Here is a 24365-nt window from a genome sequence, read left to right as displayed (position 1 = left end):
CTCTCTCTCTCTCTCTCTTTCTCTCTCTTTGTCTTTCTCTCGCTATATATATGTATATATCCTTTCGTTTTATCCCTCGTTCGATCGGCGAACGTTAAGTTGCGCTCGCTAACTCGTTGGTTGAAATTGCGACGAAGAATCTCGCGCCAAGGTGACCCAGTCGAAAGATCGAGAAATGCCGCGCGTACGCGCCTGAATTCTGAAAATCGTTGGAATTTCTCGGTCACCGGCAGTGTTACCTTCCGACGAAGAATCGCGACGCGTTATAATCGATCGTCCATCCGTTCGACGAAATTACGACGAAGAATTTGCGAGGGAACGACGCTCGGAGATTTCATGATTCGATCGTTCGACGGCACGCGTGCATTTCCGCTGGAAATCGGAAGAAATACCAGCGACCACGGGACGAAAGTTGCACGAGGAAAGAGCTGGACCGTGTGATAACGTCGTCGAGCTTGGAATTCACGGCCGTTCGGACAGCCAGATACCCTCTCGAATCGTAACTTTAAATTGCCCGGCAGAGTGATATCGGTGGCTTATGCGAACAGCATCGCGCTCGACTTTTTCCGATTCTCTTTTGCTGCTGTCCGCCTGGCTCGAGTTATTATACCGAGCCACTTCGGGAAAAACTTCTCAACTCTCGAGTTGTAACTACTCGTAACGTCTACCTCCACTCCGACGATAATCATTATCAAAACTGACTGAACTCTCTTATCCAAATCCGCGCTCGAGTTTTAATAATTCGAGAACAATTTGGAAGCTAGGTTCAAGAGACGACGCTAGAAACGTTTAATCGAGAGCGGGTTATATTTTTGAGATAAAAATAACAAACTCTTTGGAACTCTTTCTCTCTGATCAACGCTTCGATCATTTTCTCAACTCTTCGACGTTTCAACAAGATCCTTCGTGCTAATACGCGTAACACGCATTCTTGACACATGCAATTAAATCTGCACGTGCATTCTCTGAGTTGTTCCTCAATTTGAAGCCTAAATCGTCATTTCATACGGGTCTATATTTTACACATTTACACGATTTTCCTCAGCACGCAAGAATGATCAACATCTTCCGTATAAACGATTTTTTCCATATAAACTCGCTCATGAGATCTACTGTGTACTCAAACGAGGTACACAAGGACGTCCAAAAATTGAATTCAGAAAAATAACCTGGGCGGGGCTTTGTGAAAGCCAGTCCCGGTCGCTGTTTACAAGCTACTTATCGAGACTCGTACAAAAATAGGTAAACGAAAATCGCGAGCCGTGTCGCGGCCTTTTTATCGCGTGTCACGTGACCGTGTAGGCTGCTTGTTACATATGTTAACCGACGGTATATCACGTGACCAAGACTATTAAATCCCAGGTAATTTACTTACATTTCGTAGAAATCGCCTTTGAACGCGATCGCTCGGCCCAGTCGTGGAACACGCGTAACGCGAGCTCAACCAACCAAGGATTAACATCCATCCTTAATAACAATCTTTTCATAACACAATTTACCTTCGTCACACTCGTTTTCCCCTCTTCGTTTCTCTGTTTCCCCTTCGTCAACAGAGTAACATCATCGAACTTCGTCGACCAGCTGAACGCCGGCTGTTTCATAACTCATTACCAGGATTTAATTTATCGTCGCATTCGTTCGCACTTAGCCCGGCAATTAGTCGTTGCGCGTAATTTATCGCTATTTAGTCGCTGCAGAATTTATTGTCTTATTTCCAACAGCGCGGAGAAGTTAGAGTTATTACGCGGAAGCGAGCGAGTCGAGAGTATCGTTGTAACGAAAACGGAGGGAGAAACGAGCAGGAACACAGTAAGCTGGAAGGTAACTCCGTCTTTAATGAACGTCAAAAATTTCATCTGTTGTTCTGGTACCTCGACGAATCGGTCGACCTGGCTGCTGATTTAAGCTAGAGACTCGCGGTTGCCTGCGAGAAGTAAATTAATCGGCGAATCGTCTGTTCGCCCCGAGCGAAGCGGATCGTCGAACAAATCGAAATGATGCAAACGAGAAGAAGGGAAAGAGAAAGAGGACGAAGAAACCACGGAGAAGGTAGGAGAGAGAGGTAAAACGAAACAAATCATCGCTAGACGAGAGACATCGTTAGAGAATCGGCGGAGTGTTTTCAGGGTCGGCGGTGCCGGAGGAAAAGAGAGAAACCCGGTGAACAGACGTCGACGACAATCACGGATCATGATAATGAGACAATGGAGAGGCAGGCTCTCGCACAGACACGAACTATCGAGCGCGGTTTCTGCAACGACAGAAAAGAGCCCGACCCTCGACGAAAGCCTGCACCGGCTCCGCTATCTATTATGCGCTTGTGCACTCGTAATTATGCACCTCGCTCGGGAATCGCAAAGAATTCGCGACCGTGCAGCGACAGCCGGCGTGCACGGTTTCTGTCTGCAGCTTTCGTCAGACTTTTTCATTCCGTGACCCTTTCTACCATCCATCCTCCGTGCTCTAGCAGCGGATAATAAATGTCCTGAAACATCCGTGCTCGTGACTCTACGAACGACGTCGTTGCGACGTCGCGTTTACACTGACGAAGGCTGGAATTATCTCTTCTGACAAGCTTACGACGCTTCCTCGATGCAATGGCGTTCAATTAGCGAAATATTGCCCAGGGGACGCGAATGTCTGATGGCTCTTATATAGTCGCCATTAAAGATATTCGTGTTACTCTAAGATTCTGGAAAATCCTTGGCTAACTGTTTCATCCGTGTGACGGAGAACTAGAAAATCTTAGGAATAAATCCAGCGGCAAATTCGTCCACTTTTCTTTTACAATCGCCTTCCTCTCCTTCATCCTCTGTCTTGTATTTTTCTTTTCTCTCGTTACAATGCAACGAATTGTATATAACGTTAGAAAGAAATAGGCGTGACGAGCCTTACGACGTAAGAAATATCGGAATTCTTTTGTATGATTAATAAACTCAGCTCTTTTGGACAGAGTAAGAAAGCTGCAGCGAATCAAGATTAATAAGCAGACGTCAGAGTGATATGGTTCTCAATTGATTCCAGTATATCGATTGAATCGCCTGAAACTTCTTCCATTTCGTTTCCTTTTCTCCGCTCCCATAAGTTATCGAAGACAAGCAAGTTTGCGACATCGTCGCATTAATCGAGAACACATAAATACAGCTCTCGAACTCTCGACTCAGGAACACGAAAGATATTTCAATCGTGGAACTAGGAATATCATGTATATCACGGATAATAATTAATTTATCGCGGATACGACGACGAAATGGACCCCAAAATGTTCACCCCCTTCTAACAGTGTTATCAGTTACGAGAGAAAAAACTTGGCGACTCCTGTGGGTACTCGACCAAGTTCCCGGAAAATCACCAGCTAAAAAAAATTAATAACCGGAAAGTTTCGACCCCTTTTCATTTTACCCTCACAACGTGTACAGATATCCAGCACGGAACGGTGCGTGACACGCCTCGATTTCGTTAATCAACCAACCCTCGGGGCTCTCTCACACTCCCTGTTCGCTCTTGATCGTTCAATAAAAACGGCAGTGAGAATCATTATCGCTGTTTGTCCTCTATTTGCTTCTTTTCTCTCTCGTCCAGTGTCGAAGTGTTTCGCCAAGAAATTCCACGTTGCTCCACTGTAAGAACTTTGAACAAACTCCATGAAGGGATCTACAAATAATTCGAAGAATGCGATTAATTGTTTCAAGTTTGAGAAAGAGTAATCCCTCGTCCTGGATATCGCTATCCAGCGACGATAGTTGCAAATGATTTATTATTCACGAAGATCAGCTCACCGATAAACCGTATCATCGTAAAAGATAAACTCTGTGTACTTTTTTTGTAGAAACGCAAATATTCCAATATATAAAATATTCAACAAAGAACATACGTTTATTTAAGTAAAATCAATTTGCATTTCTTTCGTGCACCATCGCTTATAAAACAGGTTATGAGTATAATGTGTATAATGATTTTTAAATTGAAAATAATAATAAACGGTTTATGCATGAAAAAGGAAATATACATATTTACATCGTCCATGCACGTGGCTTTAATTGCTCGAAGAAAAACAGTCGACCAACGAAAGAATTGTTCTAACATGAATCTTCCATATCGAGACTTCATACGTCAATTTCATTTATCGCAAAGAGAAAGATATTTTCAAAGCTCCTCTCGACAATCGTTTCCAGTGAAATAGACCGTACATCGAAGACACGACCGAAAACTCCCCATCGACTGTTCCTTTTGTTCAAAAAAAAAAAAAAAAAGAGGACCGATCATTTCATATGTCGTTTTAATAACAGAGGGTCTCTTTGTGCCGCGCTGTTTAAGTGGCTAATTAGGTGCTTGAAACCCTCCGGCCGACATACAATGCCGCTCGAGGTAATTTCGCGACCCCATCTACTTTCCATCTTCTCTCTGTCCACCCTTCTTCTATGATCTTCCCCGCTCTACACAGTGCACGCGCGTACACTCTCCCCAATCTCCATTCCGTTCATCCCTATGTACCTCATTTCCTCGACATAGCTGCCCACGGATCTAACTTTACTCTGCCCTCCCCTCTAACATGAATTCTACCATCGTGTCGTCCCGTTTCGTAATTTCACGAAGAACGCGACCTTCCTTCGTGCATCCCCATTACCCTGTAGATTCGTTGAGAGCTCGTCAAATCCCTCTGAAATTCCTTCTTTCTCCACGCTATACTCCGATACGATCCTCGGTCGAGGTTAAGACCGCGAGATTCGCTTTTTGCGTCGTACGCCGTCTGATTGGCGGCGAAACTGGAAATAGAAGGTGCGATTACTAGGTTTAGGAGGGAAACTCATACGCGTGAGAAGCAGAAATCAGGGTTTGCTTTCGTTCATTTTTTCTCTTTTTCTTCGTCGTGAGAGGATGGGATGTCTTTGAGAGGTCGACCAGTCTAGAAATGGTAAAATCGAACGTCACGTTCATGGTGCTCGCGTCTCGAACACTTGGAGGGTTACCCTAGGGAGCGAGACCGCGACGCGGCGGGGAGTATTCGTAGTCGTGGTATAATAGAGTCGATAATGTTCCATTCCGACCGGCTCCTTTTTTTTTTTTTTTTCCTTAGCAGCTTGATAGAGTTCTCCGTTCCCTCGAGGCGGGTTCGTTGGCTTCACAGCTTTATAAACCGAAAGCAAATCTAAAGGTATTCGATAGAGGCGTGGAAAGAAAGAAACAAGCCGGTGAAATTTCTTGGAAGTCGCTGGTTGATTAAATCGAGGCAGATTAGCGAGTGACAATGCGGAATTTTATTTTCTCTTCTATCGTTTTCCGATATTACTGTCATCGTCGACTACGAAACTACCGGTGATCGTTGAAAACTTGAAAGAGCATGTCGCTCCGCGAACGACTATAGAACTTGGATGATGGAAATAACGCGACTGTTTCAGAAAATTTGAACGCGATTTCGACCGTAAACGATCAGCCGCGGTGAATTTAATGGCTAGACAGACGCAAATGGATGTTCCCAGTAATCAAACATTCGCGGATTTCCAATCCGTCGGAAGCGCCTCGACGCTTTCCACGATTTCAAGCCGGTGTGTGCTCAAATTTTCATACGTTACATCAGGAAATATCGTCATTATCGTTGCGATTTCAACGCTATAGAGAAAGTCTGTTCGAATAACCGATGCAACGGTGATTAAAGCGAAGAGAAACGTCGATGCCGCGGTAAAACGCGTCATCGCGAGTTCTATGCGACTCGTGATAACGCGAAACGAACGTAACTCGTAGAATATACGAGGAAAAAATTCGAACACGTCGTCGATCGCGTGTTTACACGACAAATTATCGATATTCTATTTTCGCTGGTCGTCGCGTATAAATGTACAGGCAATTTTTACAGTGTTCTCATTTAACGAAATTAATAAATGGCCGATGTCGAAGCTAAGTTGCCGAGTATTCAAGTTACAACTGGCGGAATTCTGAACAATTTCGGAAACGCTGTGACACTGGTACGAAATTTTAATTGGAGCTCGATTAATTGAGATCTTGTTAATTGAAATCACCAACGCGAACGTGAATTCGTATTACTTGATCGCGAAATCGTAACAATTTTTTATTTTCATCGCGAAACTCCTATAATATAAATGTAAAGGGTAAAACTATTTAAAAAGAGTTAAAGAACCCTATTATTCGCTGATCTTCTCTCTTAAAAACCTTCTCATAGAATATTAACGCATCGCGGTAGAACTTATTGCACGATCTAATACCCGACTAACGTGGCTTCCAAGAGTCCGTTAAGACTACCGGAATAGCTTTTAAATTACACGGCCCACTTCCAGTCGCATCGAACCGCGGGCTGGCTTCGCGCGAACCATATCCCATCGTGCGAAGGTTTTTGTCTGCAATTTTAATTTTAACGCGAACCATTCGCCGGCAGCTTGGTCTTCCGGCGTAGCGGCGCACTTTAATCTTCCAGAAGAACGTCCATTGTATCGTCCCTCCTCTGCCTTTTTCTCTTCCTGTCCTCCTTCGTCGCAGCACCAACCCCTGTGAAACTTTCGCGCACCGGCGACCATCGCCACAACTTTTGCGCGTGCTAAATCGCGAACAGAACGTACGAAGAGAGAACAAGATGGGGAAAAACGGCGGGATATCGCGAGAAAGAAAGGAGGACAGAGCCACGTTTCGCGGTCACACCCCATCCCCCACCGCACGTCGTTCCCTTCTACTCTCTCGAATTAAACACTTTTGCTTTTTACACGGTCCGCGTCTCGCTTCCTTTGTTCTTCAGCGCTGCAATACCGCTGTGCTAACACCTCACTACTCTGCTTGTGGCTCGTTCGAGTTTCTGGAAACTCGGTCGCCCGTTCTTCGGGCAACTGGAACAGAAACCAGCAGAAGGAGCAGCTTTTGAGCGCGTGTGACGCATTCAAAAGACCACGTCGAAGCTTCGTTAATGCCGCGGTCTCATCTTCTTTCCCTGATTACTCGCCGCCTGGCCATTTCGCGCGCGCACCACGACTGCCGACCGCGAATCACCCGCGACCACAGAACATCCGAGAGAAGAACGTTAGCAAAGGAGAGAAACCTGGCATCTTTTTAAGTAATGAAATCCTCCTTGGTAGAAGCAATGCCGCTTTCCTTCCTTCCTTCCTTCCTTCCTTCCTCCTTTCTCTCTCTCCTTCTTCGCGATGCTTATTACGCCGCGCGCGGCCTCGACTCCTTTCATCCGCGGACTTCTTCTTGTTCGCCGACGAAATTCTTCGGGATTCAATGGAACCGGCGAAGGAAATAATACGACCTTCGTTTAAATGGACAGCTTGAATCCTTATCGAGGCAGAAAGGATCCCCTGTTCCCTGAAGCTTTTGTTCGAACGGGCCCGAGTGAGTTTATGTTTAATAGAAGTTGGTAGGTTTAGTCGATTGTACCTTAGAACACGGCGTAGCGCTGTATTTTCGGTTTAGTTAAGCTCGATTCTTAAAGTGGATACGCAGGGTGGTAACGCTCATACGAAGCAAGTCGAACGGTAACAGGTAACGGCAACGTTGGAATTATGCACGTAAGATTATCCTCAGTTTACCATATGGACATCACATCTGCTATTTTTCAGAAGTTGAAATTTCCCACACTGCATGGTGTAAAGTTACAACTCGGACCACGTCGACAGCTTGATTGGTACCTTAGATTAAGGACCCGGTTTCGACGGATCCGCTCAATAGCAAACGACGTGTCATAATTTTCGACATCAGATGAGAACTCGACGATAGACCACCGGACGATTTCGTAAACAGGACACACCCTCGATGAGGTACGCACAAGACGCTCACAACAATTCTACAGTCGGAGGATTGGACAGAAAGCGTTGACGAAAACACAGGCCCCAGACTGACACTTAGAATACAAGCACCAGGTGTCTCGAGAATAAGGACTTACGTTCAACACGCTCTCACTTGCGTTTCATACTCTTGCGTTTAAACTACTCTTACGTTTAAACCAGACTTGCGTTCGTGCAAAACACTTGAAATAAACATGCAGGTTTTTTCGACCAGTCGCGACGCGATAAAGTGCACGCGTACCGAGCGAAAATTCAAAGTCGATTTTCTCGAAAACAAAGCCTCAAACTAAAAATTTTTATTCTATATTTTCCACTTTTTTTTTCGCGTAGAATCACCCCCTTTCCGCTTGTACCACCAGTTACCAACCACCCTGTATATCATATATTAATAATTGAGATAGGTGAATGATCCAAGGATGTAAAGCCGATAAAGAGATGTTGACTGTTCTAAAGATGATGAACCAGTGAAGTCCGGTGGCGATGCTGTCGCAAAAGAAAACTCTTACTCGGTGATGATCGCCCCACCACTGGTCGCTTGCGGGTGGAATCCCAGGAAAGATGGGAAAACCAACGTTTCCCCAATTTTTACCTGATGGAGCAATAACCACAAGGAACCTCTTGACTCGAAGATGTTTTATGCCATTTGACGGCCTTAACGGAAAATCAAAAAGCCTCGTTTTATGACAGTTCCTTAGGATTATCGCGATCCGATTAATTCTATGTGCACAGCTGGTGGCCGCCTCGAACGTAAAGAGTCACCGGACGTAACAATGCAAATCGTAAGCATGTTACAACTCTTTAATCTCCGTTCACCTCGAGCGTTAATATCGTTCAAGATTCGCGATCACAACCGAACAGTTGCAATTTAACTGATCGCCACCTAGTTGAGAGGTCGCAACAATGCACGAATGCGGATATTTGTGTAAGAACGGAAGGAATAATACGTTTTACGAAATCGAGAAAAATGACCAGCGATCGGTTTCCATTGGACGGTCGCAGCCGTCGGAACCTCCAGCTTTCATCGGTCATATTTCTCTTCGTTTATCGATCCAACCGTGTCTGATTAAGGCCGTCCTTTGCTACTGCCACGCTAATTCGACCGACAGGCGGTTCCAGCTGCAAAAAATTACGGCTCGGTTCGACATCGGTTTCTCTTTGAAACTCTGGTGACGAAAAATTCGGAAAGTTTGCGTCATGTGGCGCCGAAAATGTACGGGTCAGCTGGTGTAGTAACACCAAAGTAAGAAAGTATCGGAAGACAGTCTCATGAATGTTGTCACGAGCGGTTTGGCACCATCTTGTGAATTAGTTTAGCCATTGAAACGACGCAAAAATAATCGGCCAGAGTTCCCGTAGGATATTTTCCTGGCCCATAAAACTATAATTTCGTTCCATCTCTCGTTCTTTTCGCGTTATACTCGTTCCCCTCTCGGTCTCTTTACCTTCAAACTGAAAACAATTCCGGACGATTCAATTTCCTTCCCGTGCAATTGAACCAACAAGAGAGAGAAAAAGAGAGAGAGAGAGAGGGAGATAAAAATCATCCTCGGCGACCGAAGGAAATTTAATTTCACGGGGAACGATGTTCAAAGTACCGCGATACTTAAGACTCTGACCTGGCCAGGTATACCGGAGATCGAGAGCAATCGGAAAAACGAAAATAGTTGTTTGCAAACCGTTCGATGGTATCGAGAGACTCGTGGTATATCGTATTTCCTCTGTTCCCTTCGTCGACCTATCGTGGTCATCGGCCGGACCAAACCTCTGGGAATTTCAGATATTAGAGCGTGATTCGTTTTTCTATAGATCGACCGATAGAGAAGGAAACCTTTCACCAAAATTCCACGCCTCGCGGTTGCAACATAGTGCAATCGCTCGAATGGTCAATTTTGATTTCATCCAGAGGCGTTTCATATAGATACATTTCTCGCTAACCGGAACATAGTTCACTTGGATACACGAACAAAGTCCATATTCCGCTAGAAGCCGCAAACGACCCAAGAAACTCCGCAGGAGCTCGTTTACGTACTCCATTCGAGGGTCTCTCTGTGGTCGAAAGTCAAAGCCGTGGTACCTCGTGAAAAAGCGGCGTCCGTTATCGATTTCTCGTGAAGCAAGGGCCGGATCAAATAAGCGAAGAAGTCGTGGATAGAGAGACTGCCGTTGATGGAACGAAGGCCGCCTGTGATGCTGAATGACGGTCGAGGTCTGAATCGTGCGAAAATAGACGCACGAGAAATGGTCGAGGAAGGAAGAGGTGGGGCGCAAAGGTTGCTCGGGACCCGGCGAAATTTAGTTCCCGAAACGAGGGTCTAATCGCTGCTGCGATATCTCTCAGGACTTTACGACGTCGTCCGTGTACACCTCACGCGCGCAAACACGGACAAACGTGTACTCATACTTGGGCAAACAAACACACGCTCGAGCAGACCCGCACAAATGGAGCAACTGGCGTTTCGACGACGACAGAAAGAGAAGAACACGTGGAAACGTACACGTACACGCGGCACGAAGTAACACACGCTCGTTGCCGCGTGCACGTGAACCGAGATCTCGATTCAAAGTGTAGGTACGGGGGTAAAACATCACCGGCAAGATTACAGCGGAGTTTCGCCAGTTTCCGATGTTTTATCGCGATGACCCCCGGTCGCGTTTCCCCAGCAAAGTCCAGAGGTTGGCTGGCCGTTGGCGTGGAAAATCGGACGAAACTTTGGAATAATACGCTAAGGAGGCGATCTTCTTTCTTCCTCTCCGTCTGTGGACTTCTGTGTGCACGAAGAACACGATTATCGGAAATTCGTGATTCTCGACGTGGGACGCGTTCCACTCGTGGAATGTCATAGCCGTCCGAGACCCGGTCGCTTCACGAAAACGGGAGGAAAAGGAAGAGGAGGAAGATGAAAGTTTTCAACGGTTGGGAACAGCGTGAGCGAACAAGTGGAAAGGAACCAGCGGCGAATCGAACGATCCGAATCGAGCCAGACGATCGTCCAAATGTAAGAAAAGAAGGGAAATGAAACGCATCCACGACGATCGATTGACGTCCGCGACAATTTACTCGTCGTTCGCGACCAGCCTTTTTCGCGATCAGATTTCACTGCCGTCCTTGGCGCCGCGCAAGAACCGAATTCCCGAGCTTTTCTCTGCGAGATCTCTCCGACTGGTACAGAGGATGATTTACGAGCGACACTGATAATTACTTTGGTTGCGTTAATTTTCGAGTCTGATTAAAATGTCGCGTTGAATCGGATAACAGCGGATAAACGGGTCGGAAAAAATCGTCTGTCCACCGCAGATAACTCGCCGTCACCTACGTATTCCCAGAATTTTTAAGTGGATTTCCTCTTTCCAGTCAACGGTGCGACGCGTCAAATTCGGCGGAAATATTTTTTGAAAATTTCGAGGATCGCGCGAATTGTAATTTATCTCTACGCTACTCGACAGTTCGATATAATTTGGAAATAGTGAGAAACATTGTTTGTTATCCCACGAGATAAACAAAGGATCGTGAAAAATCACGAAATCATGGCGAAACGACTGGAATGTTTGTACGTCCAATACAGATCAAATGAAAGACAATTAACGAGAGAATAATCGGACAGTCGATCGTTTGAACGAACGCTCGCCACTATAATCGAATTTCACGGGTTTCAGTATCTTCATTTCTTGCTCGTTGCAAATTTCACGACTCGTGGCACACACACAGAATATGTTCTGCGACAGAAATTTATTTGAAAATAATATATCGGCTCGTGCTAAGATGATCGATCGCTAATTAGACGAATGAATCATCGTTTGAATCAAAGATCGTCTTAGCGACAGGCCGAGCGATCGATTTAACATAATTTAACGAGTAGGACGGTTAAGTGCAGAGACCAGAAGAAAGTTTCGTCAAGACGCAAAGACCTTTTAGCCGGGACAGAACTTTTAACTACTGGTCGTGCTCTCGTTGTTTTTTCCCCTCTCTTTCGCAGTTAGCTTTATGACGCGAAACTAGACGCAATAAACATTCTATTGCGCTGGCCTCGTTATCTTTGCTCTTTTTTCTTGGCAACTCGTGGCCGTAAATACTTCCACTTTAATAAAAATTTGAGCTGACTCGAAATAAAACTTCGACAAACGTGGCGGTATTAGTTATCGAGTTTGCTCCCTTGCGCTCGTTACCTCTTTTCCTTTTCGCTCTTCCAGGTGCACCGATACTTTTTGCTCGCACGTTATGGCTACTGATATCAACTTATTTGCGCAGTTAGTTCGATCTACCCACTCTCGTAACTCTAGCGGTAATTCTCCCAAAGAATATGTAACCGTTTAATCTGAGAACCGGTTGGCCAACTTCCGCCGAGTTTCTCCTCTAAATAAAACTTTCTATCGCTCTTCTATTTACTCTACGTCGTTTCCCATGGCGTTTTCCTAACGTGTAAAAAGATTCGGCTGTAAGATTTAACATCAGTCAATCAATGTCTCGTCGCATCGTGGTAATTTGGACAATTGCTCGCGACACGACACCGCCACCATGCGACGGATTGTAAAATACGCACGGAGGCGAGACAACGAATTTCCATTTGCCCCTAGGGAGATCCTTCATTCGATATTACGCGACCATAATACGAAACGAGTAATGCGGCTGGAATTAAAGCTCGAACGCTCTCCCCTGTCTTCCATCTCCAGCACGTCAATCGGATTGCAGACAGAAATTAATCCATTCTCTACGCGCTCCTAATCAGTCGTCTGATTGTTCGTTTCGTAGAATCGATCGGCTTCTCGCAATCTCCGGAGGATAGGTTTCGGAGAACGATTGGAATTACTCGGCTCGACCGGGTCGCTTCTACGCATCGCAAGAACGAAAGAGAAAACTCCAGAGAGAACTTGCTTTCGCTCTTTTTCCTTCGATTCGTCATCCACTTCGTTCTCCCCCGTTTTACACGCGGAAGTTACACGCGAAAAAGCGATCGGTTCGACATAACCGAGGCAAAATTTCGAATCGTTCCATCGTCGTGTCAGGGCAGGTCGGACCATTTTCTAGCTGTAGCGCGTTGTTTGCGTTTGACCGGGGCGTATTTATCTAATGTAAATTTAATACAAGCCAGGACGATGGCGAATTCGAAATAATTTCCGAAACTTTCTCGTCCAACAAATCCTGGCAGCAAGAGAGAGAGAGAGAGAGAGAGAATTTGATCAATTTTCCCTTTCCGCGAATATTGTTTATTCTAGTCGAGCGTGTGCAACCGCATGCGCGCGGCTCAGCTAACGCGAATTTAATGCAACTCCGCTGTGGAATTAATTCGCAAATTACCATACGCGGCCGCGGTGGCCCACCGGCCAATGTTTTCGTCGGCTTTTCCCTGTGAAACGCCGCGAAACACCTGGAAAACCAATCTCCGTTAAGCCATTGTGCACTTTCGAATTCGATAGCCGAAAGATACCATCCCCCGGCAATATCCGTGATGCAATCCCGTGTTTCACGGGAACACGGTTCAATTACTGGATCTCTTATTTCAATTTTATAGCGGAACGGGGGAAAGGGCTACGTGGTACGCGCTACGAAAAAGTTTAAATAGAAAACTGTGGTGGAAACTGGGAAATTAATGATGATTGAGGATATTTCATGATTCAACGGACGTGAGTTATTGCCAGGATATTAAACATATTTCGGTGAAATCAGAGTTTACAACCGTATACGACGATTTAGGAACAAACAATGATTTAAAAGTCCAAGGGGGACACGGCTTGCTTGTCGTAATTGAACCGGGAAAGAGCGTTCTTTGTTATGGACTCTTGGAGGAAATTGAGGCGATTAGCAGCGGGAAATATTGTCCGCGATTAAATCGATCGAAAGCCGACGATGGAAGAAAAACGAGCATCATTAGCGAGCAGGAAGGGAATCGTCTTTCTATGACAACGCCAGACCGTACGTTTCTTTGACGACGCGGCAAAAAATATTGCGCCGCTCGACCGCGATTAATCGTCGGCCATGTTCGACGAGTTCCCAGGCGAATTTTCATCGGAGTATCGCAAATTCCAGGAAAATACCGCGTGCCTGCGTGAAAAATCGCGTCGCCTTTTAACTACAAGCATAAACAAAAGCTTTCACGCTAATGAAAAATATATCATCGTCAGTAAGTATATCTTTCTTCCTAAAACTTTCCACCTGCTCTTCGCCATTAGAACTTCCCTTATTCCTATGAGATCCTTAATTATGTATTTAAAGAGACAGATTTGAAAAACACCACTTTCTCTAATTCCCTGCCTTTATTGGTGAATCTTTCGAATCCTCTTGAAACAGCGATGACACTCTCACGAGCAACAAAGCACGCAATAATCGCGCGATTAACCGGACCGCGTTTTCGATCCAGTTTCGCTAAATGGCCGTGACGAGCCAGAAATACGCGACGAATCCGCGGGATTAAAACTCGAAGCAAGAACAGAGCGTCTGCGATTGAATCCACGCTGGAGACAGAGAAAAACAGACGGTTGGCGAGAGAGAAAAAAATATTATTTCGTCCGCCGCTCGACCGGCTGCATGCACGCGTCGTTACCTGCATACGTGTCGAGAATATATCTTAATCCGTTGAAGCCCCGGTCTGAATATTTATGCGAGTTGCCGTTCGCGTTGTAAATCGCCGCGAACCCGGCGCCTTTATAGGCTTTATATTTTCGCCAAACGCGTTACCGTTAATTGAAATCGTTCGAGCTCCGCCAATACGTGTTTACTTTAATCTTTCAGCTTAAGTTTTCTCCTCCAATCGTTAGAAAAATATGCCGCGTTTCTCGGCCGCGTGATTTACGATAAATATTATATAAAACGAATTGAATTTCAAATTAACCTTTTGAAAGCAAGACACCTGGGATTTTGTCGGTTTTATCGAGATAGCCGGGATATCGTATAAATCAAAGGTAAGGCCAGGCAGCAGGTTTGAAATGCGCGATACGCGAGCCCGCAATTTAATCCAATTATTCTCAGCGATTAGTTCTCTTGCGTATCGCTAACGTGGCAGCCTCTCTCTCTCTCACTGCTATCCTTTCACCGTTCTCGAACACAGTCAGTCATCTAATTGGCCCGCTCGACTTACCGTTCTAATTGTTTGTTCCCCCTTGACTCGGCGACTCGGTATGCACGAGGCGGCGACGACAATGACGACAATGACGACGTGACGCCGCATTCGCCCCGCAGCTGTTCGCACCCTCCGCATTTCGACGACAATTGCCAGGATCCTGGCGCTGCAGCGGCGCTCTCTCACGAAACCTTTGAACGTAATTATCGGCGAATTAAACGAGCCACCGGGTCCGCGGTCCAAGTTCTGCTGGCGAGCGTCGCCCGTCGATAAGGCCAATAATTCACACGGAATATTCTCGCGAAACCCACCAATGCGACCACGCTCGAGTTTATCGCGATAATCGTCGTCCTCCTGCCGAGGAAATCCCCAATTTCTCTCGGTACGTTCTTTGAAATTTGAAGCTCGTGGAATCGAGATATCGGTTTGTCTGGAATTGTTGGTGAAATCGATTAAAAGTCTTGTTAATCTTGGACAAAATTTCAAGTAGCGCGGGCCAAATATCTTCAGCGGAGACCACAGCTTGATTTACTGAGATTCCTGTGAAACGCGCTTGATTAATTATTCCGGGATGAAGAGCCGACGATTCGACGCGAATCAGAAAATTTCGAGGAAAATGTTCTGTTAATTTGGCCGGCTGACGTGCTGTCGCTAAATCGGGTTTCGAGCTTGATTAACCATTCATCCAGCAGACGGGATGGTGCCGTAGCACTCTCCTTTCGTCCCGATATCGCGAAGTTACGTAGTAAAAAAAAAAAAAAAAAAAAAGAAAAATATAACAAACCAGAAAGTCTGTGCAGGGCGAAGGGTGGTAAACTGCAACTGCGAGCGTCAGGCACCGTTATGAATTCCTTGTTAGAACGGACCCGGGAACCGTCAGATTTTTATGTAAGCACAGTTATGTCCCTAATTTTTCTCGAAGAAACAGCCCACTCGAGGAACAGTGGAATGTCGAACGGCGCACCGCTCTCCAGAAACTCGCCCCTTTCCCGTTCCTCCTTCTCTGAGCGTAGCTCGAGGCCGTATTTTCAACGAAATCATGCCGCTGAATACATGATCCCCCGTTGCCAGGCGGATTCTTGCGTACAAATAAAAGCACGTAGCTCTCTCGAGGGCCAACTTCAACGCGAGAAATGGACATCGATTTTTTACCTTATAAAAACTGTTTGACGCAACTTGCGCGAGGCTACGAAATAAGGAAAGAAGAAAGAAAGGAAAGGGAAAGCAATCTATCGTTGACTCGGAACAAAGAAACACGATTAATTTCCAGGGGCCTATTCTCCGCGTTTTTCTATCCCTCGATTTTCCCTTAGAAAATATAGACACAGACTGAATTCGAAGAGGATTTGCGAAGAGGGCTGCGCGAAACGCAGTCCCTCGGTGGTTTCCAGAGTCGCTTCGAAGAGGTGATTTTGCGGCAACAATGGCGTTCAACGTCGATGACATGGCCATGTAAAAGCATGCATCTTGCGGACTTCGAGCGCAGGTATCCCGCTGGGTGAAAACACCGTGCCGCCGGGTAATACTCTCAAAAAGTAGTCCAAGTGAATAATGATTCCGCACAATGGAATTTCGAAACCTCTCTCTCTCTCTCTCTCTCGCTCTCTCCCTCTCTCTTTCTCTCTCCTTCTCCTTCTTTTGCTGCTTAAGGGGGAGGGGATGTTAATTAGTACAAAATAAGGCATGTTTTTATGAATTATTTGTGACGACACAGTTAAAATCTCTTTATTAAAACCAATAGTACATTAAAGTATGACATTCGAAGAATATTGTATAAAATTATCACGAAGAAATATTAAAAAATACGGTAATGGCAGCAATTATTCGGACGTGTCTCGGAAAAAAGGTAGAATTGTTCATAACTTGGTGCTGGATCATTTGAAATCAAAAAATCAAAGTTCATTCGTTAGGTAACAGTTTTCCCCAGGTAACGCTGGGAGAGTTTTTCGAAATTTCAATTTTTCACTTTTTTCGAACACTTTGAAGGGAAAATTAGCCGATTTTGCGAAAATTTGTTGATAAATTTGCGGCTAATTTTCCCTTCAAAGTGTTCCAAAAAAGTGAAAAATTGAAATTTCGAAAAACTCTCCCAGCGTTACCTGGGGAAAACTGTTACCTAACGAATGAACTTTGATTTTTTGATTTCAGATGATCCAGCACCATATTATGAACAATTCTACCTTTTTTCCGAGACACGTCCGAATAATTGCTGCCATTGCCGTATTTTTAATATTTCTCCGTGAAAATTTTATATAGTATTCTTCGAATGTCATACTTTAATGTACTATTGGTTTTAATAAAGAGATTTTAACTGTATCGTCACAAATAATTCATAAAAGCATACCTTATTTTGTACGAATTAACCTTCCCCCCCCCCCCCCTTAAACGTTTCACAAGATGTGCTCGCAATTCTTCGGTTCCTATGTATTTACCTTTCTCGAACTTATTATCGACGCGCGTACTCGTCGAGTTCTCGCAGTTTCGGTCCAGGGCTTCTTCTCAATTTTTCAATCGGGCAGCTACGCCTGGTTTGCAGACGATGCTTTCGCGACGAATTATTCAGCGTGTCGCGTTATCTTTACCGTTTCACTGAAGGAATCGAAAGTCACGCACCGAGCCTGAATATCATTCTGCCTGTACGTTGTCACTCGCTCGTTTGTTCCACGAAGCCTGGCGATAAGATACATAAGCGATTTGCCAACAACGACGAAGAAGGTACGCGCGAGAACGGAAACAAGTTCGATGAAACGGGACGACTCGCCGACTGCGTGCAGAGACTAAATGGGAGAACGCGATGCTCGTGGAAACTGGTTCAAGTGAATAATGAGGCGAAACAATGCGAGCGTTCCACTTTGAAAAGAGCCGATTCTTTGACGACGCGGCCACTTTCGCGTCCTGGCCTGCAATTGCTTTCACCTTTCGAGCGGAACCGCGGGAAACTCTGCTTCCAATGCGCGTTTCCAAGCTGGCAACGAGAGATCTTTCTAAGACAAAGTCTCGCGTTCCCTTTTAAGGAACGTTCCGTGGCATTCAGTCCCGGTAGAACCGTAACCTCTCTCTCTCTCTTCATCCATCGAAAGCTTGCACAGGGATAGAGGAACGCTAAGTGCGGGTAAAATTTCCCCCTGTCGATGAAAGTCAACCGTTCGATTCGAATCGATTCGGCCGGATTCAATTTGGCCGTAGCCAAGCCCGATCGTACGGCGACGAATAAAAGAGCCGACTACGTAGACGATGGTGAACGATAAATCATCGCGAGGACGTGAACGCGAGGAGTTGATCGAATTCTTATGAATCGCGCGATTCTTGCCGGAGCTGATACAGATTACTCCGAGCTCCGATCGGATACCGAGTACTTCCACGAGAAACGGAACGCGAGATCCATCGAATCACGGGGCAATCGGGTCCGACGAGTTAGTTGGATATTCGACCTCGTTCCTTTCCCGACGCTCCCTGCCATTTGTCTTCTGCACCCGCGAGGAGACTTCTCTCTGTCTCTCCCTCCCTTTTCTTTTCTCTTTCTATCTTTCTTTCTTTCCTTCTTACGGTCCATCTAGCAGGTTTGCTTTCCTCTGCTTATTCCAAGCTGCACATCCGGCACGAACAAAATCATAAAAGTTTTAGCCTACAACTTGGAGACGCGAGGGCAAGCCCGTGCGCTCGGAAAGAAGCTTTTCGGTGTTAGTCGTTCCGTAACGCTCACAGTCGTTTGTGTTCCCATCTTGTTCTCGTCTATACGGTCTACTCACGTGCTCACCCCTCGATCACCTTACCCCTAAAACGCCTTTGTACGTGTCTGACGTGAGTGTAGAGACACGCGTTACACATTCAAGAATCGAATAGGTGTATATATACGTTGTCCGTGAGAAGTCCATGGCTCGAGTTCCGTCGGCCATTAGCAGCAGCCGTCGGTCCTGAAAATCAGAAAACTTCCCGAAACTGATTCCATCCGTACCTGCTCGCTCCCCTTCCCTCTCTCTCTTTCTCTCTCTCTTTCTCTCTCTTTCTCTCTTTCTCTCTCGAGCCAATTACTTTCTTCCTCGCGGATTTATCGCACGCCGGCCGATATTAATCGCACCTTCGACGCCGTTCGTTAAGCACCCCTGGCGGAGTTTTTGTTTTTAGCGCAGACGGAAATGGGTTTTTGAGGCGAAAGTGTTAATTCGTTCGTTGAAACATCCACACGATGAAGCGAATGTTCGGTAGAGAACGTGAAGCATTATGACTGCTATAGCGTGATAGTATTTTTTTTTTCTTTCATTTTTTTATGGAAAGTCGACGCGAGGTATTATGAGTGGCCTTCAAGAGTAATTTCAGGATATTCCATCGTGTTCTGTAATTCTGTGCACGAGATAGAGGAAATTGCTGGTAGAGAATCGCTTCGTTGGCTCAATAATTACGAATTAATCGTGCGCTAATTCGTTTAGAGCACCGTTTCGTTGCTCGCTGTTAATTCATCGTTGATTCGCGTATCAGGGGAACGTAATATCAACGAAACGAAGCATGTCGGTTAGGATCGGTAGAAGAAAAAAGCAAATGGAGAAAAATTGGAAAGAAAAAGAAAGTAAGATAGGAACCGTGGAAAGTCTGACGATCGACCTGTTTTACAGAGCGTTTACAATCTGCTGGGGGAAACTCTATCGAGGCTGCAACAGTACGCGGAAGCGGAAAGGTGGTTCCAGGCGAGTTTGGCCAGCCAGCCTGACCACGTGCCGGCCCACATCACTTACGGGAAACTTTTGGCCCGAAACGTAAGTAGTTACCAGTTTTAGATCGGTTCTCTTTCATCAGAGCGCGGATCCAGTTTCCAAGTTTACCGCGGCCCGACCAATATCGTTCAACGGAATTTCGTGTACAGCCACCGAGATACGGCTGCTACACCAGGCGTCAGTGCCCGTACTCGAGATACCGGAACCCCCGTGGAAAAACAGAATGCCTTAGGGAGAATCGGCCAACTTTTCGATCGCCATCGCGTCAAAGAACTCGATCCCATCTTCCCAACACCGTTTCACGCTGTTTGCAAAGTAACGCTCTTCTACGGTGCTGCTCGCAGACCGACAGGTCTCCAACACTTGCAAAAGCTACTTTTTCCTTTGAATTGTGATAAGAAGAGAAAAGTAAAGGAATAAAGAGAGAAATAGAGAGAGAGAGAGAGAGAGAGAGAAAGTTAGAGTTTGCAGTTAGGCGAGGTTTATGATAGTGTCAGGATTGCACGGATAGTTTTCAAAGCTAATAGCCTTGTAGTTACTTGTCGAATTGACAGAATTACGTAATTGACACACAGCGCTAAATCCGTTTAAATTTGAATGGTTCTTCGAACAAGTAAATTTACATGGCCACGTCCGTATAACTTGTAGTATCGAAGATCTACCCTAACATAGAGAAAGAAAGAAAGAAAGAAGATAAATCATGACGGAGGCTCTTGGCTCGAATATGAAACGATATAAAATAGCATTAGCCGATAACCGGGATTGCAGGCTCTCGCTCAACGAGTCTGGCCACGTAGCGACCCACATCACTTAGCAAACCTTCGACTCGGCACGTAAGTAGTTAGTACTATTTTGGTGCGGCGTAGCGCGGCGCGGCTTGGCGCGCTGGATCGAACACGATAGGCCGACCGAGAATCGGCTGACCCACATCACTTAAAGAGAAACCCGCCGACGGGAAACAGCGTGCCGTTAAGCTGATTCTGCTCGATCCACCGACCGTTCCGTGTTCCGGCCTGGTCAATCGTTGACCGGAAACCGGTATTTCTCCTGAAAACATATCTAACACGACCGACGATTACGCTCACTGAGCCGAAAGAGATTCGGAACGCGCGATGTTTCCTCCTTCCCTGTACGTGTCTCGTTCTCCAAACGAACCATACACAGGGCATTTCCTTTCGCAAACGCGTCGTTGCTTTTGCGATCAATTATCGTTTGTATCGTAAACGCGTGACGGGACTATCGGTCCTTCGTCTTTCCACGTCGCTCCATAATCACTCGATACGATTACGTTATACTAATCGATATAGCTTTGCAATGGTTATAACGTATTATCAGGGACGCGTAATATAGTTGATCGCTTACCATGATAATATTACCGAATTGCCAATTTTCCATTAGTCCTTTCGTATACTCGAGCTGTCGCTCGCGAAATAACTTCAAATTGATCGGTCGTAAATGAAATAGCTTCACGGCTGATAAAATTTCATTTAATTTGCTGATTTAGTTGCATCTCTGTCGCAATAAAATTATATCACGCCGCGCACGTAAATAACTGCGTCAACAATATGAAACAGAGTCACTTGAACCGAAATTTTTCAATATTTTATTGCCCGGTATCGATCGCAAATTGGACGTGCAAACGATGCCAATCGGAGATAATAGACAGAAAATGGAAATTAGAAACTAGAATTTTTATTCGATCGCTCTCGTTCTCCCTCTGTTTCGTGAAATAAATCACCACTTTCCCTGTTATTTGCTCTCTTGTTCTTGGAATGTTAAATGTTCATTTGCGGAAGTCTCAGTCGGTAAATTACGATGTGTGTCACGTGGCAACCAGAAGGGTCAATGGAAAGTCAATACCGGTAAACGATGCCGAGCGTAATTGAACGTTTGACCGATAAATGTCGGCGTCCTGTCGCGTAGCCGATGAATTTTCGTCCGTGCAGGCTTGTGTTGGCTAGGCGAACCGTATCGAAATTCCATTTCCATCTTTTACACTGTTCCCCTCTGTGTGCGAAGCGAAACAGAATCCTCTGTTTCTCGTTCTCGTGCCCCTAATCGCGTCAGGATAAATTTCGTTACAACGTGACTCGACGATCCGTGAAGGGTAGACCGCGTCGACAATGGCGGCCCGATCGATCGTTCGATTACTGATTTGCCTTGTTTCTTCCGCAGTCGAGCCGTGTGCTGGAGGCTGAGAGATGGTTCCTGAGAGCCCGTAGATTGGCGCCGGACGACTCGAGCGTGCACCATCATTACGGTACGTATAATTGCCAGTGTCTTTAATTAAAAAGGAATCGTTGAATAATCGAACATCATCAGACAGATTTCTCATCCTTCATCCATCCGCTAGTCTGAAACGTCTGTAGTCTATAGCCATTCGTGAAATAACAAGAGGTACTCGTTAATTATTAAAGCAACGAAACACGAGACCTAAGCGCATCCTCGTCGTTGTCAAGCAAATTGGAGTGGTCTGCGACAGATTCATCCTCTGGCCCGTTGTTCCGCTCGGTATAATTGATTCCTCGACTATACGGTACAACGAGCGAAGACGTTGGTAATCCTCTTCTATGTTGAAACGAGAGAACGAAAAGAAAACAAACCGCGGAGATAGAATAATGTAACGGACGTAACGATAAAGGAGGTTCACGGAGATCTTTTCAAGGAACCGTTTTATAGGGAAGATAAGAAGATCGTAAGATTCCGCCTGGTCGTTCTAAATACCGGTGTAATATTTTCCTGGCGGATGAAAGTAGAAACTGTGGTGGGAAAGTGGGTGGTGGCAACGATGGAGGGCGCTAATCGAAAAAAGAGACGGCCACAAGGGAATAGCGAATATCAGAAGGAAGGCAGCAGCCGGAAGGAGATCGACGGGTATTGAAATTCCAGAAAAGCGTCGCAATTCCTAGTGCTCGTCGCATCGTTCTATTCTCTGTTCACGCTTGCCCTCTGCTCCAACCGCATTCAGACTCTCGTTCTTGGATCTTGGTTTGGCAACATTCTCTTCTCGCTAGTATTTCACCCACCCTTTCAAAAATCTATCCTTTCCATTTGCAAAAGCCGTGAAAGGAGATGGTCACTGGCATCGGTCAGCCGATTCTTTGCGGTCAGGATTAATCTACTCGCCAAAAAGAGTCTCGCGTTGGAGTCGGATTTTTCGAGCGCAAAAACCATCGCGGTTTATCTCTCTTAGCAGCACGCGTCATTAGGCAGTGGTCCACGGAACGTCGCATTATATTATACTTGATATATCACGAGTTGCGTTTATAACGTTCGTCCTCCGCCAAGTCTCGCCGGAATTTTGAGGACAATTCTCCGCTGGCAACCTTGACCTTATGTATACCTTATGCTACTCTCGTGCAACATTCTGTAACGTGTTAAGATATTCACATATATATATATGCCTGTGTGTGTGTACGTATGTGTTTGTGTGTATGGAAGATGAATTTTCGTCTTTTGGCGACCGTATGTTTTAATTAGAAAATAATATATGACGAAAGGATAACAAAGTATATAATTCACACACGTTTATCCCTTGTGACTTGGGAAGAAGCTCATTATTCAGAAGAAGCTACCACTCATTCTTCGCGGTATTAATAACATTATATCGCGGCCCTCCTTTTGAGGCAGGTTTAATCTAGTCGCATAGACCTCGTTGCTAGAAGGAGATGGAAAGTACCGCTAAGAGCAAATTGTTTCGGACTAATCTTAAGTCGACTTAATGGTTTCAAGGTTGATCAACCTATCCGAGCTGCACCTCATTCTACAGAAGCTCTCCCTCGACTGTCATAGTGTGTCTATCATTAAGTGACCTTCATAAGTCCATGCTATCTCAATGTACTCACGCATAATCACGCATATCATACACTTGCACGCCATTCCTCGTATTATGACTAAAAACAAAATTGTTAATCCGTCTGGGCAAGCTTACAAGCTAGAAACTGTTCCTCTAGAGAGCAAGATTTCGAACGTAACATTGTACGTATAACTTTGAGACGGTCTGTGGCTTTGCAGGACTGTTCCTGACGTCGCAGGGTCGGCTATCGGAGGCGGCAGAGGAGCAACTCCGCGCCGCCGAACTTTCCAGATCCGATTACGAGCTGTCGATGGCGGCGGCGTCCGCGCTGCGCCAAGCGGACCGGCTGGAGGACGCGGAGGTGTGGTACAGGCACGCGGCTACCTTGAGGCCGCACGAGGCGCGAAGTCACACAAACCTCGGCGCGATTCTTCACCTGAACGGGAAATACAAGCAAGCGGCGGCTGCTTACAGCGAGGCGTTGAGGCTGCAGCCAGGCGATGCGACGACCATCATGAACCTGCACAAATTGGCGGCCACTCTCGCGTGACCTCGTCACGAGACCGCGGCGAACACCCAACAGAGAAACAAGTGTGTGTACGATACGACCCCAGGAAAGATCCTCTACCGACTCGCCGTATTTCCTGACCCCACGTCACCCCGATCTTCCTCCCGATATTCGTTTATATCCGTCGACCGGCACGCCAACGTCGCGGGGCGGAAGCCCCCGGGGACCTTGACGCGCTATCGACTCGTATCGCCTGCTATGGTATGTAAAGAATAAAGCTTCCTTTATTTTTCTCTAACGAGCTATATTTCTTTATTATCCATTGTCACCGTTCCCCTTATTCCAATTGTTAACCGTTTCGGTATAGAACGACGTGATGTAAATGCAGGTTTGTGTGATTGCAGAGAGAAAGAGAGAGAGAGAGAGAGAGAGAAAGAGCGTGGAAGAGATAAAGAGATGGTGGAAACGATCAAAGACTTGGATCGAGTTAATCATAGTCTTCTTTGACTG

General features: G+C 45.8%; 1 protein-coding gene across 2 annotated transcripts in view; it reads left to right on the top strand.

Moving 5' to 3' along the window:
- LOC117231344 (protein O-mannosyl-transferase TMTC2-like) overlaps positions 1–24153 on the top strand; it is a 166573-nt gene extending 142420 nt beyond the window's left edge. The window contains exons 8-10 of one of the 2 annotated variants that reach the window (XM_033489720.1): positions 19453–19593; positions 21727–21811; positions 23566–24153. In XM_033489720.1, coding sequence (XP_033345611.1) covers positions 19453–19593; positions 21727–21811; positions 23566–23897 — 558 coding nt within the window. In that variant the 3' untranslated portion in view covers positions 23898–24153. The remainder of the gene's footprint in view (positions 1–19452; positions 19594–21726; positions 21812–23565) is intronic. The other variant, XM_033489729.1, reaches the window with a different exon arrangement.
- The last annotated feature ends 212 nt before the right edge of the window (positions 24154–24365 follow it).

Source organism: Bombus vosnesenskii, unplaced genomic scaffold, assembly GCF_011952255.1.
Source record: "Bombus vosnesenskii isolate JDL3184/JDL3185 unplaced genomic scaffold, Bvos_JDL3184-5_v1.1 scf7180000013263, whole genome shotgun sequence".
Classification (NCBI taxonomy): Eukaryota; Metazoa; Arthropoda; class Insecta; order Hymenoptera; family Apidae; genus Bombus; species Bombus vosnesenskii.
Note: the sequence above shows the minus strand (reverse complement) of the source record. Positions and strands in the feature narration are given on the sequence as shown.